Raw genomic sequence first — 27,191 nt, 5'->3', positions numbered from 1 at the left:
ACAAAAGAAGTAACCCATATTTGGCCTTTATTAATTGCATCCACCATTAAGTTGCAAATGATAAACATACGATGCCCTTCTCCACACATGAATATCTATAGTCAATAGCTCTCCTAGTTTGGCACATTTGATAGTTCCGGCTGGTACTCTGCCTCATCCTGAGGTCCAAGGTCTTACTTTATATAAGTTGTAAATTGTTCTTTTTAAGTTTAATTGTAGCATGGTTTAAACTTGTAAACTTACCTTGGTGTGGGAAAGATGAGATGGACAATAGGCTGTTCTCCCACATCAGCATAAGCTTCTAGGTTCTGGCGTATTATGAGCATTAATGCTGCTACAATACTGTTCAATGAAACTGCGTATTTGTTTGAATGCCAACCGCATTAGGGGGCTGTGAAGCTATGTATTTTTATACATAGAATTATCAGCATTAAGAGCGTTATAAGTTCCCTTGCCTATCAACCCCTTTCTCACTGAGGTAATATTGACTAAAGTCTAAGTGCTCCCATAATGTTTATTATGCCCAACTGCATTAATGAGCTCTGAAACACTATTCTAGTTAGACGTTTCTTACCAAGCTGAAGATAACTTAACCATCTTGATTGACACTCTGGTATGAGGACACCTTTGGCCCAATAGTTTCCAAATAGCTGCAATTACACTTGTGAGTGAAATCATAATTACTCCCTTCATGACTGCATTTAAAGGGCTCTAGGGCATAGGTCTAGAACACGTGAGTTTAATTTACAGTTGACCATATTTGCGCTCACATGGAGACTATAGGTCAAATAATTGTTTTATGTTCTTCTCGTTATCAGCACCAATTCTCTTAAGGAGTTCTGTTATATTCTACTCATTCAGGATTGCAAAATAATTTGCAATGATACAACTAAATCCCTGGGATGGGAAAATAGGGGGCATAAGAGCCGCCAGCTGTACATCCATCTCATAAGTATGGAATGTAAACCGTGCCTGACATTTTTCTGCTGTCCTGGCATCTTGAGAGTATTCTTCAATGGTGACACTATCTGTGTCAAGGTACAGCGGTACCCTTCTACCCACTACCCTCCTAGTCTAGGGTATTAGTTTTATCATTGACATGGGATGATAATTCCCAAAGGACATCCTTACTGCTGTTATGATTTCCAGACTTAGATATTTCTGAAATAGCTCCATAAGGGGTAAATTCTTCATATTACAAGTCTCTTGGGTCAGTACATCCTCTTTACTAAGGCATCATGTTTTTTTATGTCTTCAATCAGCTTTATTCTACAATTTTTTGGTTATAACCCGAACTCATTTACACTCCAAGTATATGATAAGTATATATATATACATTCACTAATAAAACTTCATGTTGTTCCAGCTAGAAGGTAAATCTAGTTTTCCACATTTTCAGGTAAAAATGAACCCAACCAGCCCTGCTGTTCTTAACTCAATACATCTTTTTACTGACAGAGAGTTGTTCTCAGCTGTAGCTCTTAACACAATATGCTAGTGTTTATGGTTCAACGGTTTTTATTTCAATACTTCTTAATCATAAAATATTAAGCCCTGAGTCTAGTGTATCACATTTGTGCTCATTTCTAAGACAAAAATTTAATTCTCAACCTTTCTGAGAATGCACAGTCATACTGTACATGCACAGCCTTGCTGTGTATGCACAGTATGGCTGTGCATAATCATCTGGTGCATTAATAAATAAATCGTCCATGATAAACTTATTTTGGTAACAAAGTTAATTTCTATGGAAGCAAGGAAGAACTCCTTTAAGATTCTGATTATTCCATTTTAACTCTACAAGAATTCCAGCTTTTTGCTAAACAAATGTAGACCACTAAGTAAAGCATTTCTTCTTTTAAGAAAATCAGAAATGCAGAGGTTTGAATTAAAGAAATCAGCACCCCAAAACCATAATCCTCTATCTTATGTATTAATAAGACATTTCCCTTTCTTCACTTAAAATTAACCAGGAAATTCAAGCTTTAAGAAGAAATTCGAATTGCTAGGGTTTTATCATAACACATGACCTGTATTAAGAAGAGAAAATGTTTGAAGGATGTTCTCCAGCCCTCTCCCCCTTAGCAAAACCTTCAGTTTCTGAAAATGCAATCGCAGAAAATGTGAATTCGCAGAGCAAAACCCTCCTCTTCCCTGCTAGAAAGCCATGAAATATATATCGTTCATTTCCAAACTTTGCTTAAGTATTCCCCAAAACACGTTGTTCCTCCTCATTGTGCCCTAATACCAGCTATTCTCCTCCCCAAATCTGCCAGGAAGTGCCACCCATTTTCATGCCTTGGCGTGAAGGTGAAGATAGGGTAGTCACGCAAATGATGCCCGATTGAAAATATCTTTTATTCATATCGATTATATGAATATCCCCCAAATTTGCTTATGCCTCCAAAAATTTAAGGTTATGCTATATCATTGTATTATATGCCTTACGTTTTTTTTTTAAAACAAACTTCTTTTATTTTTGGCCGATAAAAATATCATCACCAAATAATAAGGAACTTGTAAAATATTGTGCTTAAAAAGGTTTCATAATTTCCTTTAAAATATACCACGCCAAACTCACTTATCGGCTTAGGGGTGATTAAATAACATGCTTCTCCTTTTTTATAACCAAACTATAATATCGCCTTTTGAAGTGATAGCTTCGGTCGGTATATTACTAAGCTGACTTAGACAACTAAATTGTGTAATTGGCCTAATCGGCCTTAGACAATTTAGTTTCACCGATTAGTTAGGATAAAATAATAATTAAAATATATTCTAAATGAATCGATTGATATGTGAATCGATATATCAGATTTTATTCAACACTATGAGCAGGTCGGATAAGCAATACATCGAACTGAAGACCCAAACAGATCACGTACTACTCTGCAGATCATATCCCTTGTTCTGCGAACTCTCTGTCATCTCCCAGTCTGCATTATACAACCTACAATCAGATTGAGTTCTCTCTTGTGACGTGATTTCTCTGTCTACCAGCAGATCATCATTAATAGAGCAGATCAAACGCATAGTTTGAACTGTGTAGAGACTATCTTATGGGGTGAAACTAATTCATTGTCAAATAATTTTGTAAACATAATCTGATCACCAAAACTTAACATGGCATCAGAGTAGGCTTGAGCAAAGATCAGATCAGATTTATAGAAGCAAGGTTATCTTCTACTATTGTCGTCAAGATCAACTACTTCTATCTGTAAATGATGTTCAATTCTCAATTCAATATGCAAGATATATTGTAGTTATAATTTTCTTGATCTATGTATTGTCTATTTATATGATAAATCTGATTATCTTCTTTTGTATGGCAGGTGAGAGGAGCATTTATTGATTTCTATGTCCTTTTTCTCATATGCCATATGATATATATATATGAGGGGAGGATCAAACTCCTTGATCCTCCCCTCATATATATATATATCATATGGCATATGAGAAAAAGGACATAGAAATCAATAAATGCTCCTCTCACCTGCCATACAAAAGAAGATAATCAGATTTATCATATCACACCCTTTGGTATATAATATCAACCGGTATTAAACATATTTGTCAGCCCGATATTAATCGGTGATCACATAACACACAACATATTTGCCAACCCGATATTAATCGGTGATCACATAACATATGACATATTTGCCAACCCGATATTAATCGGTGGTCACATAACATATGAACATGTTTAACCGATATGCCAATCGGTATTAATGATGGTGTTTGGTATAGCAAAGTAACCGAAGTGAATCGGTGTCTATGTTAACCGACACCAATCACTTAACTAATGGTTATATTCATTTATCATTGATCGGTGTATTACTATGCCACCCGATAGTTATATAATAATCACTTGTTGAGAACAAATCCGATATAGATCGGGCTAGATGATTAATGAGATAACTATCGTTGATTACCAATATGCCATGGTTATCGATGAGGAATAATCATCAAATAGAATAGCTTGAAGTTTTTCTTAATGGTTTAATCGATAGGATAAATGATTGAATGAGAGACTTCATTTATCTCTCATTCAATCATTTATCTTACCGAAGCTATCATGCATTAACACTATCAACGTCAATATGGTGAATGGAATTAGAGTTGAAGACAGACTTGAGGGAGCATCAAACTTTGTGTCTTGTAAGTTTAGAATTATGCTTTCCTTGAGGGAAAATGAATTAGACAAATTCGTGAAGAAAGCCATACCAGAACCAACCGAAGAGGATGAGATACTTAAATGGAAGAGAAAGAACCATAAAGCAATGAAGATGTTGGTTGATTCGGTTAAAGATCACATTGTGCCAATTATCTCCAAGTTGGAGACAACATATGGCATGTTCAAAGCACTAGAGGAGATGTATGAGATAAACACCACAAGCTGAGCTCTTGCACTAAAGCAACAACTTCACCATGTCAAAATGACAAAAGGCGAATCCATCACCTCATACTTCATGAGAATTACAGAATTGAGAGATCAACTCTCTACCATTGGACACACTATAGAGAGCAAAGAGTTAACCATGTTGGCACCCAATGGTCTCCCTTCTTCATGGGAATCATTTATTCAAGGGATAAGCGCAAGTTCAAAACTTCCTAAGTTTGATCGATTGAAAACGGGCTACATTCAAGAAGAGTCAAGATTGGTCACTAGAGGCATCGGTCAAAGTTCTACAAATGAAGATATTCATGTTCTTGCCTCACATTCGTCAAAGAAGAAGGGTAAGAAAGGACACTTCAATAGGAAGAAAGATAAAGAATCCAATGGTGCTTCTACATTCAAAAGAAGGAAGGATATCTCTAAAATTCAATGCATTAGATGTGACAAATATGGTCACTATGCAATGAAATGTCCAACTAGGACTATGCCTCAAGCTTCCATTGTGGATGTTGGTGAAACTCTTACACAAAAGGATTCAGATGGATTCATATTCTATTCAGCCCTTTCAAGTAATGTGCCTACCGACCACAATACTTGGATAATTGACAGTGGTGCATCTCGCTACATTACCGGATTTAGAGAACATTTAAATGATTTGGTGGAGAGAAGTTCAATTGAACAATTAACCATTGGAGATGATACTAGTTACTCCGTGAAAGGAATTGGGACCTCCTCTCTTCACCTAAATTCAGGCATTTCCTTGAAATTGAATGATGTACTATTTGTTCCAGGAATTAAGAGAAATCTTGTCTCCATATCAGCCTTGGAAGACAAAGGACACTGAATTGCATTCATGGATGGCAAAGTCCTTGCATGGCCAAAGAAATCAAATATCAAGACAGCTCAAGTCATTGGAGTTCGTCATGGATGTCTTTATAGACTTTGCACTTTTCCTCCTGAAGCCTTACTTCATGATTCATCAAGTACTTGTGAGATTTGGCATAGAAGTTGGGTCACCTTCACTTTCATGCACTACCTACAATGGAGAAGATAGTTACAGGCCTTCTAAAACTCAACCAGGAGCATGAAGGAACTTGCAAAGGTTGCGCATTGGGTAAGAACACTAAAACTATATTTCATAATAGTGAAAGTAGATCCAAATGTATTTTAGAGCTCATTCATTCAGATTTATGTGGTCCTATGTCTGTTGCTTCCTTGAGTGGTTTCTTGTATTATGTTATTTTTATTGATGACTACTCTAGGACGACTTGGATCTATTTTTTTAAAAGTAAAGAATCTGATGAAGTACTTGTGAGATTTAAGGAATTCAAAGCTCTAGTAGAAAACATATAAGGAAAGAGGATTAAAGTCTTGAGATCCGATAATGGAGGAGAGTATACCTTCGGTAACTTCCATAATTTTTGCGTTGAAGTTGGGATTAAGAGGGAGTTTTGTGTTCCCTATAATCCTCAACAAAATGGTGTGGCAGAAAGGAAAAATAGAACTATTGTAGAAGTAGCCAAAGCCATGATCCATGACCAAAATCTTCAAACCTCCTTTTGGGCTGAGGCTTCTAGAACCACTGTCTATGTTCAAAATAGATGTCCTCATCGTATTTTGGAGAATAAGACTCCCGAAGAAGCATTCATAGGGGTGAAGCCAGATGTAAGTCATCTGAGGATCTTTGGTTGCCCAGTGTACATACATATACCCAAAGATAAAAGGACAAAGTTGGAGCCTTCTAGCAAGAAGGGAATATTTGTAGGCTATAGCGAAACATCAAAAGCCTACATAATCTACATTTTAGGGCAGAAATTGATTGAATTGAGTAGGGGATGTGACATTTGAAGAGGATGTTGCATTCAAAAAGTCCAAGGGCATCCATGAAGTGGAAATTGAAGATCAAGAGCCTCCTCAAGATATGGAAGAAGACCATACTCCTGAGATTCAGAGGGAGACTCGTGAACCTGAAGAAGATGATGATCCAAATGAGCCCTTGAATTCTACTGATGGGCCTACTGACATTGTGATTGGTAAGAAAAACCTCTTTGGGCAGGGAAAATGATGCAAGAAACTAAAGGTTTTGCAGCCCCAAAAGGTACTTTTAGAGAATGTAAGAGACCTCATAAGTTCTCCAGCTATGTTGCATTGATGAGTCAAATCATCGAGTCAGAACCTTACAGTGTTGAGGAAGCCACTAGTCAACAAGTTTGGAAAGATGCCATGGCAGAAGAGTATCAATCAATTCTAAAGAATGATATTTGGGACATTGTACCTAGACCAGAAGGTAAATTTGTTGTTTCTTATAAATGGTTTTTTAAGATCAAACATGCTGCTAATGGTAGTATTGAAAAATACAAGGCTAGGTTTGTGGCTAGAGGATTCTCTCAAAAAGGGGGAATTGACTATGACGAAACCTTTGCTCTAGTTGCCCGATACACTTCAGTCAGAACCATTATAGCTATTGCAACATCTAAAGGATGGAGTATTCATCAAATGGATGTAAAGACAACTTTTCTAAATGGTATAATTGAGGAAGAAGTATATATTGAGCAACCTAAAGGATTTGTGGTTCGTGGGAAGGAGTCTCATGTTTGCAAGCTAAAGAAGGCATTGTATGGCCTTAAGCAGGCTCCACATGCTTGGTACGAAAGGATTGATCGCTACCTGATGGGCTTAGGCTTGTCCAAGAATGATGCAGATTCAAACTTGTACTTTAAGGTAATTAATAGGGAAGCATTAATCCTAATTCTTTATGTTGATGACTTATTACTAGAGAAGATCATCTTATTATCAAATGCAAGGATATAGCTTCGGAATTTGAAATAAAGGATCTTGGTTTATTGCACTACTTCCTTGAATTAGAAGTTTGGCAGAAATTTGATGGAATCATTTTGAGTCAAGGGAAGTATACTATAGACATTCTTAAGAGATTTGGTATGATGGATTGTAAATCCATGGCCACACCTATGGAGACCAACTTGCATAAGTTAAGAGAAGCGGCAACTATTTTTGATTTGGTGGACTCTACACTATACAGGCATATGATTGTGTCTTTAATGTACCTAGTCAATACTTGACCGGATATTTGCTATGTAGTAAGTGCACTTAGCCAGTTCATGTGTGAACCAAAGCAAATACATCTAGTTGTAGCTAAACATATTTTGAGATACTTGTGTGGAATAGTTGGATATGGCCTGAGATATTCTTTTGATATGAACTTGAAGCTACATGGATATACTAACTCTGATTGGGCATGATGTGTCACTGATTGAAAGAGCACCTCTAGTTGTTCTTTCAGCTTGGGTTCTACTATGATTTCTTTGTGTAACAGGAAACGGTCTTCAGTAGCACTAAGCTCTATAGAGGCCGAGTATATTGCAGCATGTGTGTGAGCACGAGAAGCAGTGTGGCTTAGAAAGCTTCTTGCAGGATTGTTTGGACAATCTCTAGGGCCTACAATTATCCATTGTGATAATCAAAGTTGTGTAAAGCTTTTTGTCAATCCCGTGTTTCATGACAGAACAAAGCATGTGGAGATCAAGTGTCACTAGTTAGAGACATGGTGGAAAGAAATTCTATTCAGTTGAGATACATTAGTACTGATGAGCAGACAACAGACATTCTCACCAAGCCTCTCTCCATAATTAAGTTTGTGTACTTTCGAGGTAAGCTTGGTATGGTCCAAAATGAAGCCCTAGCTGAGATTGAGTCTCAACATCATTGATTTGTTTATACTTTTATTGTACTAATGTATTCTACTCTTTATAAGATGTTTAAAGTGTAAACTCTTGTTAATGGATTTCTCCTTGAGAAAGATTTAAGGTGAAAGCCTTATCTCACCCTCTGATATGGTTCATGGTGAATGTCATGTGTGTGACTCCATGACAAACATCACGTGAGAGAGTCCATGATGATTTTCTTGTACTTGTGTGTTTACTCTTTGGAAGAGCCATGATGAATATCATTGTGAGGTGACGATCTCACAATGATGAACACTTGTACGTCTCAACATTATTGTAAGGTGACGATCTCACAATAATGGTTGTATATATCATTATGGTGGATATCACGTGAAGTGATATCTATGGATATGCCATAATGATTGATATCTCATGAGGTGATATCTATGGATATGCCATAATGGTGGATATCATGTGAGGTGATATCTATGGATAAGGCATAATGGTGGATATTACATGAGGAGATATCTATGGTAGATATCACTTGAGGTGATATCTGTGGATAAGCCATAATGGTGGATATCACATGAGGTGATGTCTATGGATAAGCCATGATGTTTGTTATCACGGTGAGGTGATACCTATTCATTCACCATCCGTGGGAGTAGCCATGGAAATTGTGTTCATTTGCATTTCCACGCATGGGTATAGCCATGATAGATCCACCCTCTGGGATTAGCCATGGTGGATGTCACTATGTGACTTAGATCTTGAGAAGGATTCCTCCCTAGCTAAGAGGAAGTGTTGAAGTAATAGCTTCGGTCGGTATATTACTAAGCTGACTTAGACAACTAAATTGTCTATTTGGCCTAATCAGCCTTAGACAATTTAGTTTCATCGATTAGTTAGGATAAAATAATAATTAAAATATATTCTAAATGAATTGATTGATATGTGAATCGATTCAATGATAAATCGTATTAACTAACTATTAGTCATTAGACGTGTTGTTTAATGCATAACTAATCTGAGGGGAGAGGCATGATGTTTGAAATAAAACGTGATGTTTGGAACATACATCTTATTGAATATATAGGATCAGTCTCTCACTCTATTAATAGATCGATAATAAGAAGACATAAAGTATAGAAAATACATTCACACATTTAATATATCAGATTTTATTCAACACTATCAGCAGGTTGGATAAGCAATACATCGAATTGAAGACCCAAACGGATCACGTACTACTCTGCAGATCATATCCCTTGTTCTGCAAACTCTCTGTCATCTCCCAGTCTGCATTATACAACCTACTATCAGATTGAGTTCTCTTTTGTGACGTGATTTCTTTGTCTACCAAACGGGACTCGGACTCGGCTCGGACTCGGCAAGGCCGACTCGGACTCGGACTCGGGACTCGGCATCAGACTCGGCTCCAGACTCGGCTGGACTCGAGAAAGTGAAAAACTCAAGAAATTTAGAGATTTTTTAAGATTTAAAACTTGTTTCAGACACCCTTTATTGAATACACCTTAAAGACACAAAAACATCATCAAACTCGGCTCATTTGATTACATACACAAGTATACATCAATCACATAACCATAAACGCAAATTGTAGCTGAAGAAAATAACAAGCATAGATATATAAATATTGTCAAATGTATACAATATTACAAAACTCATGGAATAAAAAATCCATGTCATCATATGATCATCATCAAATGTTTCATACAAATACCAAAGGTAAATAGTAAATGCTAAATACAACTACAAGTGTACAAGCCTATGGCTCAGAGGGCCGTGCAATTGAACCCTCTCGCCCTGGCCCCCTGCGAAGGCGTTTAAAGTAGGTCCTGGATGATTCAGTAGCCATAGTTGCTCCCCGTGACACCATGCCATGCTCACCAACATCAGGAACAACTGTGTCATGCTTGCCAACATCAGGAACAATTGTGTCACTCTGAGTCTCAGTATTTCCTGTCTCTGCTCGTGCTCTCTGCTCCTCCTCTGCCATGGCTACAGCCTCAGCCTCTATATCTACCTGGTCAATCCAATCAATGTCATCATCACTAAATACAGCTGTAGGAGTCCTAGGAGCTGTCTGATTCTCATTGGCCCACTCTGCTTCAAGATCAACCTCATCTAGAATGATAGGAGACATGTCAACTATTGCATTCTTTCTCATTCTCAGGCGGAGGTTGTAGTGAACAAAGACAAGATCATTCATCTTCTCCATAGATAATCTATTGCGCCTCTTGGAGTGTATGTGCTCAAACATACTCCAATTGCGCTCACAACCTGATGCGCTGCATGGTTGGCTCAAGATGCGAATGGTTAACTTTTGAATATTTGGTGTCTTTGGGCCAAAAAAGTTCCACCAATGATCTGAGTTTGAAATGAGAAAAATAAATAAAATCAGTCTCACTCATGAACTCATTTAACAAGTTACAATAGAGTATTGAATAAAACTAAAATTAAGCCTAACAATTTATTTTTACCTGGCATCATAGTTGTCCTACCATCTTTGGCGACAGGATGAGAGAAGGTTTCCCCTTGTGCATTTGAGAACATCTGTAACTCTCGAAAAAGGTCTATCTGAGAAGTACCAGCAGGTCCCATCTTCTCCATGATTGCATATAGCCCATTAAGGACCTCCACATCAGCCTTGAAAGAAGGGATAAAATGGAATGCCGGATTCAGATAATAGGCTGCCGCATGGATGGGCCTATGAAGCTGATGATGCCATCTCCTATCAATGATCTCCCAAATGGGACCATACTTGCTCTCATTTGCTCCATAGACGAATCTGATGGCCTCCTTCGCCCTATCCATGCCCTCATATATATGGCCCATTGCGGGCTTATCTCCATCCGCAACTCGCAACAAAACCACCAAGGGCTTAACAACTGCAAAATTGAAAATATTGTGTAATTTAGAAAAATGAGCAAATAAGAGAATACATATAATAAGTTATAAAACATGAAGTTAAATTGTAGAATTTATAAAAAAATTACCTTCACTATCTCATCACAAGGGACCCAAAAGCCTTGCTCATCAAAATTGCAGTCTGCCATCTCTATCCCTGTAGGGGTGGTAGCATAGGATGAGGAAGACCACTCCTCACCAACAATCATACGTCTCAAGGCAGACTTAGACCTAAGCATGGACTGCAATGTGAGGAAGTTTGTGGCAAATCTTGTGATTCCTGGACGAGCTAACTCCTTTTGCTCCTTCTGCTCTGTGTATTGTCTCATAAGAGTCAACACCCATGAATGATTATATACAAATTTGCAGGCATTTCTTGCCCTTTCTACACATCTCTCGACCCATGGGATTTTTCCAATATCCTCCAACATGAGGTCAATGCAATGAGCAGCACATGGAGTCCAAACTATAGATGGGTGCCTCTCCATCAATAGTCTACCTGCAGCAACATAATTTGTTGCATTGTAAATTGTAATTAATGGAGGTACAAACTACAAGATAGTAATTAATTTGCAAACAAAATTAGTTTGTAATCAAAAGTTTACCCGCAACAACATAATTTGCTGCATTGTCGGTCACCACCTGTACCACGTTCTCCTCACCCACATCTTCAATCACCTCCTCTATCTGCTCACATAGGTAGGTGGCATTCTTGCAATGGGCAGAGGCATCAATGGACTTGATGAAAACGGTGCCCCTTGAAATAAAAAAATAAAGCTAGGTCAATGATCATTCAATAAACCATTAGATAAAAAATAAAAAATTTAAGACTATATGAAACTAAAATTAATCAATCACCTGCGGAAGAAACAAGAAAATTAAGGAGAGTTCTATTTCTCCTATCCGTCCAACCATCAGTCATGATGGTGCAACCTTTAGTGCTCCATATGTGGCGTTGTTCATCTAAATCTTTTTTCACATCATCCACCATTTGAGACAAAATGGGTCCCCTCAAATCACTCTCACTAGGGGCTTTGAACCCCGCCCCGCATATGGTAATGGCATCAACCATTTGTTGCCAATAAGGAGACCTGTCGCAAAGAAACTCAATGAGATAAGGTAAGTATAAAAATTAAAACAATCAAAGTTATCAAACATAAAAGTTAGTAAAACATTCACCTGGCTACAAAGAATGGAATATAGCTGTAGCTCCAAAACCTGCCAACTGCCATTTTAGCAGCATCATGGACCTCCTTGTTCCAACCCATGCCCTCAAGCGACGGTTGGGACCCAGGAGTAGTGCGAGGCACAAAGAAGGAATCCAACCTAGATTTACGAATCCTAGGTCCAATGGTAACATTCCCACTACAACTACTAGTGGTAGGAGCATGAGAAGTGGCGGTGGCACTGCCACTTATAGAAGTAGAAGTTGAAACGGAAGAACCAGCACTAGTAGTAGCAAATTGAGTGGGACGATATGGAGGTAAGGAAGAAGGGCCTCCAACACAACCTAACTGTGTCCCTCTTCCTAAAACTGTCTCTCTCCCAATGGCTGCTCGATCCTCCTTTTGTTTCTTTTTTCTTTCAATCTCCTCAACCATTACATAACAATCACGTACGACCTCAGGGACTGCTTTTAGGCATGGTTCGGCATCATGTCCACGCACACCAGCAATATGGTATTTCAGCCTATATATACCTCCATGGAATATTGTTTTGCAAAACATACATTTTGTTTGCCCCTTCCCTTGCCCTGGAAAATCCTCATGATATTTCCAAGTAGGGTCCTTTCTAATGGGGGGTCTAGAAGCTGAAGTAGACATTTTAGGATAGTTTTGTGAAACTTGAAGTTGAGGCAAATTGAAATAATAAAGTGAAGTTTGCTGCAATAAAACATTACAAATACAAAATAAAATTAATACATATTACATACATTCAAAAAAAATAAAGTAGGGTTTGGCAAACCCTACTTTAAAAAAAAAAAATTTACAAACCCTACATAGTACAACACTACAACTACATACTACATGCTACATACACACACACACAAAAGATTTTGAAAGAAGATGTAAAACTTTCAAAATAAATGGATACAAAATTGAATTTTTGCATACAAGAAACAAACTAATCTTCAAAAAAACAACCGTACCTCTTACAACAAGCTTGAAACGAGCTGCAAAGTCTTCCTATCCAACTCTTGATGCACCAAATCTAAACACAATGCAGCTCCAATGTGACAAATTGAAGAAAACTTGAGCTTCCTCCTTGCTGGTTTTTCTTCTATGCACCCTTGTTTTTCTTCTCAACTCACTTTACTCTTCCTTTTTTTGCAAGTGAATGAAATGAAAGTCACTTTTAGGGCTAGAAGACAATTAACATAAAAAAACGGACTTAAAAAAACATTGCAAATTTTTTTTTTTTGTGTTTTCATTTTGGCTTGATGCCGGCCAAGTCCGAGGCTCGGGGCTCGCCGAGTTTGGTGAGTTTGGGCCAAACTTGCCAACTCGGCGAGTCTGGCGATTTTACTCGCCAGACTCGGACGAGTCCGAGTCCGAGCCCTTGGGACTCGCCGAGCATGACTCAGACTCGGACTCGCCGAGTCTGGGCGAGTCCGGGCGAGTCCCATTTCTCTGCTACCAACAGATCATCATTAATAGAGCAGATCGAACTCATAGTTTGAACTGTGTAGAGACTATCTTAAGGGGTGAAACTAATTCATTTTCAAATAATTTTGTAAACATAATCTGATCACCAAAACTTAACATCGCCAAATATAGTTGGCCTAAGGTTAATGATTTTATTTATTTTTAAATAAATAATAAGTTTTTTTTCCATTCCTTTTATTTTTAAGGTTACTTAACCTTTCCAAGAATATTGTATAATATATTCATAGATTTACATATATGAATATATAAATATATTTACATGATAAAAAATGAGCCTCTTGAGTTATTTAAAATAATAATTAATTAAAAATTCCTTAAAATAATAATGAGTTACCTCGAAATGTAATAAAAAACCTAGGGTTGCGAACCCTAAAATCTCTGCACGACCAACTAGGGTTACTTGACGTGACGACAGACGAAGTTTGACAAGTCAATCATAAGTCTACTTGGCTCAGGGTTAGGGTTTCAAAAGGTATGAGTTCTTTCTTCCCTTTACCTCCCGACCTGATGATACTTTCCCTCCCTTCGTGGAGGACGACGATCTCCTGCACACACTTGGCCAATTAAATCAGTTAGATCAAAATCTTGTCCTATTTTGACATTTCCTAATTCATTGATAAAGGTAAAACATCATGTCATAATGTTAACTATCAATTCATCAATTTACCAATTAAGATTCATCAAATCATCATTATGAGCATAGTTGACATTCAAATATGCATGAACAGTTGAGCATATTCATTCAATTTAAGCATGAAAAACTAGGGCACTTCCATTCTATTTAAACACGAAAACTAGGGCACATTAAACATCTTTCACGTATAGAAAAAATGCACTAGGGCAAACATATATCATGGCATAAATACTGCACATTAACAATTAGGGCACAAGTGGGATGTAACAATATTGCTTGCTAGCTTGTGTTCTTATCCAGCATTTTACCTTTCACTTTCACCACACAGTAAATGTCGGATAAAAAAAAATGTTACCTTCAACAAGGTGTAAAATCAATATGCATTGGGACATTTAAACTTAGCTTGATTTCCCTTTCATTTCATCCACCAAATAAAATGTTGGAAAATTGCTCTCCATGGGGACTGATTTTCCCTTCAAATCATATTCATTTTGCATTAAAAAAAAACTCATTCAATCTTGCAAGAGGGAAAATCAGTAGCCATTGGGACTTTGTTTTTTTTTACCATGAATTCACTTTTCCTTGCATATTTCCTCTTTAGTGGAAATTCTTTAGTCATCAGGACTGATTGTCCCTAAGAATCTCATGTTATTTGATCTGCAGCCCATCGCATGTTTATTCATTCTTACCTCATTTTGTTCCAGTCCACAATGAATGTGGGATATTATAAAATACCAACCTGGTGGAAAAACTTGGGTAATCAGGACTCTTGTATACTTGTGCATTTTCATCATTGTAAGTCAAGTGGAAAACGACCTCAGGACTCTTAATTTCTATTGTTTTGTCTTGAGTGGAAATTCTCTAGTCATCGGGACTTTGCACAATATCACTTGTAAATTTAGTCTTGGAGTGGAAATTCAACCTCCATCAGGACTTTCCTGATCCTTAACATTAAATTGGTATCTTCATGCTCAAAATGGAGTGGAAAAATGACCTCCATCGGGACTTTCTTGATTTTCACCTTGATTGCTCAGTGGAAAAACGCCTCCAATGGGGAATTAGCTGATTTTCATGCTTTTTGAGTCCACAATTACTCAATTTCATCAATTTATGCAGTGAAAATTCTATTTCCATCGGGACTTTATGAATTTTCCCAAGTTTTCAAGGGTGGAAAATAGATCTCCATCGGGACTTTGTGCATTTTTGGGTCCATTTCACCTCCTAGGAGTGGAAAAATAACTCCTATAGGTACTTTTAGCATTTTCGCACAAAATTTCCTTCAGTTTGCAACATTTTGATCATTTTTTGCTCAAATTTGAAGGCAAATTAAAATTCAACATTTAGAAAAATAAATTGACAAGCTAAGGCAACTTGACACTCAGGATCATTTCTTTGCAATTTTAACACCCTTTTGCATTTTGATATGACACCCTTTCATAAGCAAAGGCAAACACTAGGAAGACATTGCTAAGGTAGGACAACCTAAGAAAAACCCTTGCCCTAAAAAGCAAAAAAGTGGGGGTCTTTTGGAATGGGGCGATGTGTGAAAATGTCACAACAAATAGTTGTTTTGCTTCAACTTTTGGGCTAGGAGGGTTGTTTCTGTGGTGTTGAATAGAATGTTGGGATTTGTCAAAGATTTTATTTGAGGTCTCCATTTCGTCATCCTCTAATTCAACCTACGTAAGCAAAGTGATTTGAGCATGGCACTTAGTTATTTTTGCTTTTGTGTTTGTCACACCATTTACCTAGCTTGGATGGTGTGCTCTTGTCCAAAGGTGGTGTTTTCTTTGGTAGGGAGATTGTTTCTCATTTGCCCTTCTACTTGAACTCCTTAATGGTTTCTGCATAGTGATAGGCTTCTCCCATCATCTTGACTTTAACTAGCTTTAATTTGGATTAAATGGATGGTTGCAGGCCACTATGGTACTTTAATACTTGATATTGCTCTAATTCAAATGAGCCCAGTCTTGCATAGAGATCATGGATGGCATCAGTAGAGGCTTGGACTGATTGGTCATGTCCTTGTCATAATTGTGACCACTGCATGTAGTGATCATCATAGACATCTTTTGGGTAGTATTCAATGATTCATCCCTGGAAGGCTGCTAGGAATGTATCCTAGGTAGGCCTAAATTTTCCTCTTGTCTGATCTTCCTCCCAAAGCGCATTGACTTGTCAGCAACTCCACGCAGCAACCCTGATAAATACATATATCTGAATATGGCAAATTCAGAAATCTCAATTTCATAGCCTTTTGACCATTTCAGTATTATTATTATTATTATATCCTAAAAAATGGGGACATTACAATGTAGTTATCATCATAGACATCTACCGGATAGTATTCATCTTTGGAAGGCTGCTAGGAATGTATCCTAGGTAGGCCTAAATTTTCCTTGTCTGATCTTCCTCCCAAAGCGCATTGACTTGTCACCACTTCTTGATGGGTGAAGAGACTCTTAGAAGTGCAGTCTTGATATTTTCTTTGTTAGAAAAGTCACGTTCTTGTTTTGAGTGGGTTGTTATAATTTTAATTTTAATACTCAATATGAGGCAGTCACATGACCAACATTAATATATAAAAGAAAAGGCATAATGTAATAAGATGTTTTCTATCAATTATATAACTCTTTAATTACCTTATATTCTTCTATTTCTTCTCAAATCTATTAGGTTGTTTGAGCTAACATAAAGCACTACAAGAAATTATAAGGATGCTTCTTGTCTATCTAATTACATAGTCCATAAAGCAATAGATAGTTCCCAAACTAATTGTTAAGATTTCAAGATTGACTATTGAAATTAGTGGACATGTGTATCATCCATGTGTGTTGCCATTGACTGACCTGGACTTAGCCTATGCAATTTGTTTGCATTAGCCACCTATCAACATGGAATGAATGTCATCAATAGTGTCCTTTCCCTTCAACTAGTTTGAGTAATAAATTATACCATATAGATGAATTGTGCATCATCTATTTCTTACATGATAGAGGACTTCATAGCCTAAAAGAACCAAAGAATTTTTCATACAGCAAAGTCAGATGCTTTGATGATGTACACGAGATGCTAGATGCATCGCTGTTGGTTTTATATATGGAGAGATGACCATATCCTAATGGCATGAAATTAAGTTGGATGTGCTGATACTAAATTTCATGGTTGGAAAGTCAACAAGTGAGAAAAGATTCCTATTTCATGTTTGGATCAGAATGTTATTTGAATGTCCTACTACTTGTTTCCTAAAAAAGCTAAATAGACAGAACATTTTATTTTATGAAAATTTATCCATTCATGTTATTTCCATTCTTTGATTTTGCGTTTCAAGGAACATTATAAACCATGGGTGATGTCACAGAGAACACTTAAAGCTATTCCATAGATTGATTCCTTAACACTTGTCCTGTTGAATCTAATAATATTCTCTTGGAGAATGATTCATGACATTTGCCATTGTCAGAAATTGTTTTTTTGTCAATCTGATTTGTCTAATTATCCTATCGTAAAATTACAGTGTCCAACTGGATGGCAGAATCAATTTGACTGTGGAATCAAGGTGAGAGTAAACGGATTTTCAAACGTCTACAATGGGGGGTGGTATTTTCTTCTCTCCATTAGATATGTTATTTTATTTTCTTATAATTAGTTTACAAGAACCCTGTGATGTGTTCCTTATAAATTGTACCGTTATCTTGCAGACAATAGCGGTTGTGGCTGTAGTACCACATGGTGTGGTGCAACTCGGTTCCATGCAAACGGTACTGAAAAGTCCTTTTAAGACAGAACATGAGTATTATATTTTTACACTGCTGCTTATTGTATTCTAATAACAGGCTCACACAATTACTAAAAGACATTGTTATGTAACTTGAGTAGTGTCTGTTTTGTGTCTATTTGAAGGATTTACAATACTTTCTCAGAGATCTCTCTGATTGTTTAAAGATGTGGAAAATGTATACCTTACTAAGTTGAATTATCAAATAAAATGCTTTCAGATGAGTGCTGAGTTTATGGTCGCACAGGGTACATATATAAACAAATCAACTTGACAGACAGATGGGGACAGTTGTGATCCATAGTTGTTTGGATATTCCAATGCACAATTTGCCAATAAGGACTTATCATGTGTTGTTCCAAAGTTACATGCTACTGAAACAACTATCTAAGTCTGTAAACAGATACTAGACTACAACAGTATGTCTTATAGCTACATCATATATCAATGGTTCCATTGTGAACATGCTCATGTACATTGCCTACCTTGCCTTCACCTAGATTTCATATCCCTTTCATTATTCAACAAGACCAATGAAGCAACAAAGAGTATGTTGCTGCATTAATTTATGCAAGATTGAATTAAACTTCTATTTACTCTTATGAACAAGTACTATGATTGTAATAGGAAGGTACCATTCTTATGCTTTCTGAAATGCTTAGGTTAACAAAATACTTGCTTTGAATGAAAGTAAGAAAGCAAATGAATCATCAAACGCATGCGAAAAGAGAGATTAACACAAGGACATACAATAGAGAAACATGATGCGATAAAAATCAATGAGTGAAGCTATGCTTCCTCATCTCAACTATCATCTTGCAAGTTTTTACAAACCATTTGTTCGGTGAGAGCCTTCAAATCTATCGTATCTTTTGCTAACATGTCCACAATGCTCATCTAGCCTGCCTTGTTGTGGATCGTGGATTACTTGCTTATTCTACATGCTCAACTGCTGGTCTCAGCTTTGCAATAATCCTCTACCTCACAAACCCATGAAAAGGCTCTTGGTCAAAGTTGCATGGACATGGATACAGATACAAATATGGGTACGGTATCAGATATGGATACAACCATTTTTTAAGACCCCCAATATAGATACGGCTGGATACATCATTCATAAAAAACACACACATATATTTAACACAATTTTCTAATTTATTAGAGGAGATTTTCATTACTCCAAAAGCAATATAGACACATAATTGCTACATAAATTATTATAAGTTGATTTAACAATTTTCAATATGCAAAATAGTAGAGTTCCATTGGAAGATAACCCATAACCCAAAAAATGGGTCACTGAAATAGAAAAACATTTCATTTGTCTTTCTCATTTTGTGTCGGATTTGTTTATACCATTTTTTTTTTTGAAATGCATAAATGAAGTTTTTAAAATTAAATTTAGGAATATTTACGTCAAATTTTTAAAAAATCAAATCACACGGCATCTGGCATGGTTAGAAAATCAAGGTTTTTTGGGCACAGTATCTGACATGTATCCGTTTCAGATACGGGGATACGTGCACCTAAGGAGGGACAAAGGAGTTTCTGGCTACTCTGCTCTTGGTATTTGTTGGAACTGACCAAAATCCTCATTCATGTTACCTAGGGTAATATTTATGCAAGGGATGAACAAATGAATCATACAAATGATTCTAAACACCTTCCTCTCAAAGAGACAGAAGAAGTAGTCTGTTACTGTTACTTTGTCCTCTACGGTATGGTTTCATACTGAGATGAGCTCATCTTGTAACCCTATTCCATGTTGGTTCATACCAACCCAAATTTGTATGGCTTTGTCATGAGCTGAATTTGTTATTAGGACTTTTTCCAACAGTGTGGGATTTGGATTTTGAATTATCCTCAAGTTCCAATGCACCTATTCTTCTTCTCCTACATCTGCCTTCACATTTCTGCCTTTAGTTCTTCTTTAGTCTCAGAAAATAATTAGCAAAGCCAATCAACTCAATCACTTGAATTATTATGATTTTCAGGATCCATTTCAGATCGAATTGTGTTTAATGCATGGAGAAAGTGCAGTTTATATACATAATAAACAATTTTGCATATAGAATCATACACATGTTATATCTAATAAGAATAACAACTCACGTGATAGAAAACTTAAGCAGCTCTGGCTTTGTTTGGTATTAGCTTTTATCACAATACTTAGTGACCTTATTATATATATTGTCAAATACTCTCATCACTGTTGAAGGTTGATCAAAGAGTGCTAATATGTAGCTCATAAACTGATTAGAAAGTCTTGTAAAACTAATTGGTTGTACGCAAGTTTAAATTTTCTGACTTGGAGTAACTAAGCAGGATTAAAATTTTCAACTTGGAGTGATCAAGCAGGATTCAATTTCTCTAAAGGAGTTTAGATGATCCCAATCTCATCCACATGCATTCAGAAGTGATTAAATTAACAGACTTTTAGTGATTGTTTTTTGTTAGAGCGATCATATTTTTGTATGGAGGTGTTAAGTCAATGGTTACCATATCAGTATGTAACTGTTGCCAGTATTAATTTAGAGTTTAGGGTTTATAAATAATGATGTACATGACATTGCGTGGCATACATGATGTATGCAGGCTGTGGGAGCCAAATCTGAAAGGTCAAAGGAGCAGCTGAATTGTCATGAATTTGTTAAATAATGTCAAGAATATGATTTGTCATTGCAGTTCATAAATTCCATTGTAGATATTGTATCCATGCTTCTGCCCTGTTAAATTATACATTTGTATTTTTTCTATGTATGTATCAGTTCATGATTTAAATTTGACCATGTAGTTTTAGTGCAGATTTCCTTAGCCTACGTGGGTTAGCAGTTGCAATGGTAGACTCCAATGTACGGGAGTCTACAAGAGCTAAGCATTTGTTCTGCCGCTTCTTCCTCTCTATTATATTGTTGACAAGGGTTTCTGAAGTGGTTTCCAAAGTTAGGCTATATGTCGAAAACTGTTTAAGATGTTACACAAGCGTCTTGATGATTTCAGAACAATTTAAATTTTATATTTAAGATAATGCCCATTATGGCATCTAACAAGGAATATGGTACTCTAATATCTTAAATACTTATAATATGTAGGGTAAATGTTGAGACACGCCATGCCTGATACAAATATCATTTCAACAACGATCTATGAATTAGTGTCTTTTGTATGTTATTTTCTTGGTGAATTAAAAACATAGATTCTAGCATACAAGGTGGCAGTTTCCAGCTAACACAGCATATGATTGATGCTTTGTTTTATTTTGTAATATGTTGGCCAATTTTTTCTAAACCAAAATATTGCAATTTTCACAAGTTTCGGTGCACAGACATTTTGTCGAACAGTTTGTGAAGGATCCCTGATGGATCTTTTAAGCTGACAGGCTGTAATTTTTAATTATTTGTTTTAAAATAAATTCTTCCTGTTTATTAAATGATCTTTCAGAGAGAGACAAAAGTTGTAGAAAGGTTGTGTCTTTTGTTTTTGTTTGTATTTTTCCAGATATAGGTAAACAATGAATAACAACAGCAGCAAATATGAAATAGGTTGGAAAATAATGTGCAATAATATAATATTCAGCCAATCTAGAATAGCTACAAATCGTACCAGGCAAAATACATAAATGATATGCCAGCAAAGTATCTACCAACCAAAACAATGTTGCTGGCTGCAAGAAAGACCATCCACGCACAATGAAAAGAGATGGCTGATGAATATCAATCAGCAACCCACGTGCCAACTGGGAGGAGGCCGTACGGCTGCTGCAGTCACATCCAGGCAGCCAAGGAACTCCCACGTGCCAAGCAATATACCCAACGTCCAAAGCCAAAGCTCTTCCAATGCTGAACTTGCACTCCAATCAAAGTCTGAAACCAAATGAAGCTGCTGAAACCTTCTATTGGGGTTTGCGTCCCAATATCCAAGCCCTGGGGTTTGCGTCCCAATTCTCTAGAAATCGCTCCTCAGAGCAAATTCACAAATGCCAAGTTTGAAGATGTAAAAAGATAATAAAATAATGAGCCAACATCTCCTTTTATCTCCCTCTCAAAGCTACTCGAACCCTAAAGGGAGAATATGCTTTTACCTTTATTAAATAATGGCATATTCTTAATTAAAAGGCCTTTATGTATAGGAAAAACACCCCTTTCGTCAAATAACAAAACTCAAGGTGCCAGAAGGTCTCCGGATGATGAAAATAAGTTATAATAATTCAAGACCTTTCCAACGAGCTATAACACATATGCCTGCCTGACCAGAAGAAGCCAAAATCCCCTTATTACTCCAATTAGCTATATAAATAGCTTTATTTAATTAATAAGACGCTAACTTAGGAAATATTAAAATATATCCCAAATAGCCGTATAATGCTCATCTGACTCCACAAGTCTGAAACGGAGCCTGCTATCTGTCTGTGACTGTTGTCAGAAATCATGGATCCTCGAGCAATCTTGTCCCTAAAATCTAGGGATGCTCCTAGAAGCTAGGAAACATACCCAAACCTGAAACTGAACCCAAGGAATAATCTCATGGTAACCCAACCCTAGGTACTGTCAAATCCTCCTAAATAGTAGGAATAGCCTCCACAAAAGAAGGAAATGCCTCCTAAATTTAAGGAACTGCTCCAAACTGGTCCACTACTGCCAGAATACCAAATCCCAAACACTGAATATCCTCTCTGAGTCTCTATCCACCACTGTCAGCCTACAAGACCCCAAAATAAGCTGACTCACATGTCTCTGCTAGACAGAGCTAAAGAGGGGACATGACAGTTTGCATGTAGTGGTGTTTTGACACAGTTTCATTAATAATCATAATTGAACTGATTTCTCCCTTACCAGTACTAATAACATTCCCTTTCTCAATTAAATTCCAAGTAAAATGTGCACATCAGATATTTATTGATGAGTTTATGAATTGCTACAGCAAACGGAAAATTACAGAAAATTACACATAGGCTTTGAAATTACAGAAAATTACACATAGGCTTTGAAATCACAGAAAATATTACTATATTAATTTTCTGAACTCATGACAGCTTTCCACAACCCAAACAGATATCGAATTTGACTCCAAACTGCTCCTTATATGTGGTAGGGCAGTCCCCTAAGAAGTATGGCCTCCATTTAACGTGTATGGCAGCTATATTCTAGTTGGTGACTCCTTTATATACTACTACGCTGGCTAAAAGGGGGCCCACAAGAGTTGTGTTGAATTTTCCAAGCCTTAAAGTCTTCTCAAACGATGCCTCGGCCCTTTTTGTTTATGTGTACGGTAACTCTTGGGATATTTGAGATGTTGTGTCAAATATGGTTAGGCTTAGAAGCCTCCAATAAAATACATCGATCTACCTTGCTGAAGTACATGAATTGTACGGCTCCCTTGGAATAGCTACAAAAGGGTTTTAGAAAGGTACAACAGGTTTGAGGCTGATTTGGTACTGCTGGCTATATATGCTTGGCATAGATAAAATATTTGCTTCATATATCATTTCTCAACTAGCACATTTTGCATTAGCATTTCTTTAATCTTTCACCCTTATCATATTTCGAGATGACAAATATATTATTTTTCTGCAAATCTCAATAAATTTGTACCTGGAAAACCGATGCCAGCAAGTACAAACGTATCCCTTTTTTCTCCGTTTAGGCACAATTGTGAATCCACCATAGACTTGACTAGGAAGAAATCTTTCATCTCTTAATCCAAATACTTCTAGAGTTTTCATCCTAGGGTTTGAAGTTGAACTCACAATCCAAACTTTGCAAAGAGAGCAATAAAATGTCCTAGATAGGAAAATGAGCTCCTTCATTCCCCATTTATAACTTCCGAGAGAACTTTCGAGAAGTTATATTTTTAAATTTGCCTTTATTAAAATTAACTGACTACAAGTCACCTGTAACTTAATTTAATTATATTCCCTTCTCAATTCTTTATTTTTATTTTTTTACTTTTTGTATTGAAATAATGCATAAAGTCATAGTTCAACTACTCACCAAAAGCAAAAACTTGCCAAGGCCCGAAAAAAAAAACTCAATGAAAACTCAGCAAAAAACTTGGCAACTTAAAAGATTGCTTAAATTTAATTAGAAATGCATTTTTTTGCAAAATTCAATGAGGAGATGCATCCAATGAGTCAATAAATGAGTACACAAAAGAAACATGCCGAGTCTAGATATATTTGATTGATTTAAATGTGAATTGGGTACAAAATGGCATCCTCTTGTGGAATGTTGATGGTTGATAGATTGAAACAAAATGAAATAGCAAATTGTTTTTGAAAAACTAAAAGTAAATACTATAAAATATTTTACATCTTCCTCTTCCCAAATCTAGTGAAAACTAGGGGGGAGATAGAACTAGAGGATCTAGTTCTAGGAGTCCGATGTGACTTGCCCACCTCGCCAAAATGAGGTTGAGGGTAGCACCCCTCGTGGGGGTCTGATGGTGAAAAAGTGAGGGGTAGAGAGATAGGTATAGATCTTGGGGGAAGAGAGGAGGGAGTGAGATAGAGAGTGGTAGAGATTAAGGAAGCAATAATCGTTTGGGGAATTAATCGGCAAATCAAAAGTATAAGATTTTTTCAAAAAATTGGGAAAAAATTGGGAAAAAATCAGATTTACAAAAAAATGTAAAAAATTGTTTTTCATATATATATTAAGGCATTTCCATAGCATAGAGATATTGTAGGCAAATAAAATAGACACTTGAACACATGAATTGCAAGAAATAGATTTCCGTTGTTTATATTCATATCACTGATTACGTTGCACAAAATATACTACACCATAAATAATATCTAGGTGGTGATAGATGTCAAAATGTCAATTACAATATAGTTTGTGACTTTGAACAAAGTCAACTTGTAAACTAAGTACAAAATTCCAAAATATCAAATGTAGGCAATGACATGCTAGAGGGCAGGAGGCTCTGATGATGAAGCTCTCGGGTGAGAGCCTGTCCTAATTCGATCAATCCATTGATGACCAAAGTTGGCTTGCCTCATGATATCAAAATCTTCAGTCTCAAGTGGACGATCAACAACAACATCATCATCATCATCAGCATCATCAACAACAATCAACTCACACTCTGGATATATCTCATCGAGGTCAATTGGCAAGCCATCCTCAATAGATCCTGATTTTGCCCATGTAGAAATTAGTGTTTCCCTTACAAGTGAAAAACACAATGAATAGTGAATACATTTTAAAAAACTGCAACAATATATTAATATTCTCACCTTGAGCTTTCCTTATCTTCAAGCGGAGGTTGTGATGAACAAATACCAAGTCATTCATCCGTTGTTGTGATAGGCGGTTGCGTTTCTTGGAGTGTACGTGTTCAAAAACACTCCAATTACGCTCACAAGTCGAGGAGCTGCATGGTTGGCTCAAAATGCGTATTGCCATCCACCTTAAATTTGGTATTTCGTCTCCAAAAGAAGCCCACCATGCAGCTGAAAAACACATTACATGGAAATGATATTGTAAGACTGAGAATATCTTATAATCTTGTCAGCTTTATTGAGCATGTTGGCAAAATAAAGAGATTGTCAAAAGTTTATAGAGTCTACTTGGTTGAATGGTCTTCCTGCTTTGTATAGCAGCCCTAGAAGAGAGAAAACCCTTAGAATGCTTGTACACTTCCAACTCTATCGTAGCTGCATCAAATTTTTCCAAGTCGGGAAACATTTTTTCCATGCACTTGAAGAAGCCTTGTTTGATCTCAGCATCAATTTCCATGAAGTCAGTCTTATAGAATAACAAGGGATTGAGCAAGTATCTCACAGCATGGAGAGGAGTGTGCATCTGTTCATCCCATCTCCTATCAATTATGTCCCACAACGGCATATACCTATCCCTGTTATTTTTCATCTTACTCCTTATCACCTCCTTGGCCCTATCCATGGTCTCATACACATCCTATGGGGGGTTTTCCCCATCCACTAGTCTCAAGACTTTTACTAAAGGCTCTGAAATTCTACAATTTGTTCAATAGATTCCCAAAAGGTGGTAGAATACATATACTCTGCCACTGCTATGCCATTTGCTTGAGTTGTGAAGCCAGACTCCATCCACTCAGCTGAAACAAACATTTGCCTCAAATTACCTTTTTGTTCACATAATGTTTGTAATGCAAAGAAATATGTTGCAAATCTTGTCACCCCTGGTTGAACTAGCTCCTTGCCTCCTGTGAAAGAGCGCATTATAGCCAAAACCCTCGTGTGATTATAAACAAATTTGGTAAACCTTGTGAGCCTTCTGAAATGTCGTCTTAACCCATTCAATTTTTCCATTGTCCTCTAGGGTTAGATCAAGGCAATGTGCTGCACATGGTGTAAAAAACATGGAAGGGTATTTATCTGTCAGAAGTCTCCCCACAACAACACAAGTAGCAACATTGTCTGTGATAAATTGAACCACGTTTTGTGGCCCTACATCCGTAACTACCACCTCATACATCTCAAACAATGCAGTTGTGGATTTCATCATGTTAGATGCATCCACAAATTTCAGAAAAATAGTGCCAACCTGACAAGAGACAAGGAAGTTAATGAGAGTTCGGTTTCTTCTATCTGTCCAACCATCTGACATGATACTGCAACTAGTCCTAGCCCACTGTAACCGATGTTGTTTAACAACATCTTGAACATCCTCTATTGCATCTTTCAGCATACCAACCCTCAATGACTCGTAAGATGGGGCTTGAAACCCAGGTCCTACAACTGCAATAGCATCTACCATGGGTTGCCAATATGGATTTCTGGAAGCATGGAATGCCATGTGAGAGGAGTATCAAAAATTACCAATTGCCTTCTTTGCCTGTTCAGTGACAGTTTTCCTCCATCCTGTACTCTCCAAAGTGGTTTGTGATCTTGGTGAAGTACGAGGTTGGAAGAAAGTATTAATGTTTCCTCCACCCGTGTTTGGTCCACGTGCTATAGAATTAGGTGTTGACCACACTCCCTAAAATTCTTATCTTCACCATCCTCACCCAAATGGTTCGTCTTGGGATCTGCAGAACTAGAGCCTAGTTCAACCCCAATTCTTGCCTTTTTAGCCTTACTCTCAGCAATCCCATCAAGAGATTGTTTTGCTTGATA

General features: G+C 36.9%; 1 protein-coding gene across 1 annotated transcript in view; it reads left to right on the top strand.

Moving 5' to 3' along the window:
• Positions 1-27,191, top strand: part of LOC131038424 (uncharacterized) — a 151,050-nt gene that overhangs the window by 66,851 nt on the left and 57,008 nt on the right. The window contains exons 4-5 of the mRNA XM_059210200.1: positions 17,831-17,872; positions 18,015-18,074. Of these exons, the coding sequence (XP_059066183.1) occupies positions 17,831-17,872; positions 18,015-18,074 (102 nt within the window). The remainder of the gene's footprint in view (positions 1-17,830; positions 17,873-18,014; positions 18,075-27,191) is intronic.

The sequence above is a fragment of the Cryptomeria japonica genome, chromosome 8, assembly GCF_030272615.1.
Source record: "Cryptomeria japonica chromosome 8, Sugi_1.0, whole genome shotgun sequence".
NCBI lineage: Eukaryota > Viridiplantae > Streptophyta > Pinopsida > Cupressales > Cupressaceae > Cryptomeria > Cryptomeria japonica.
The sequence above is the reverse complement of the archived record's forward strand: the minus strand, read 5'-3'. Positions and strand labels throughout refer to the sequence as shown.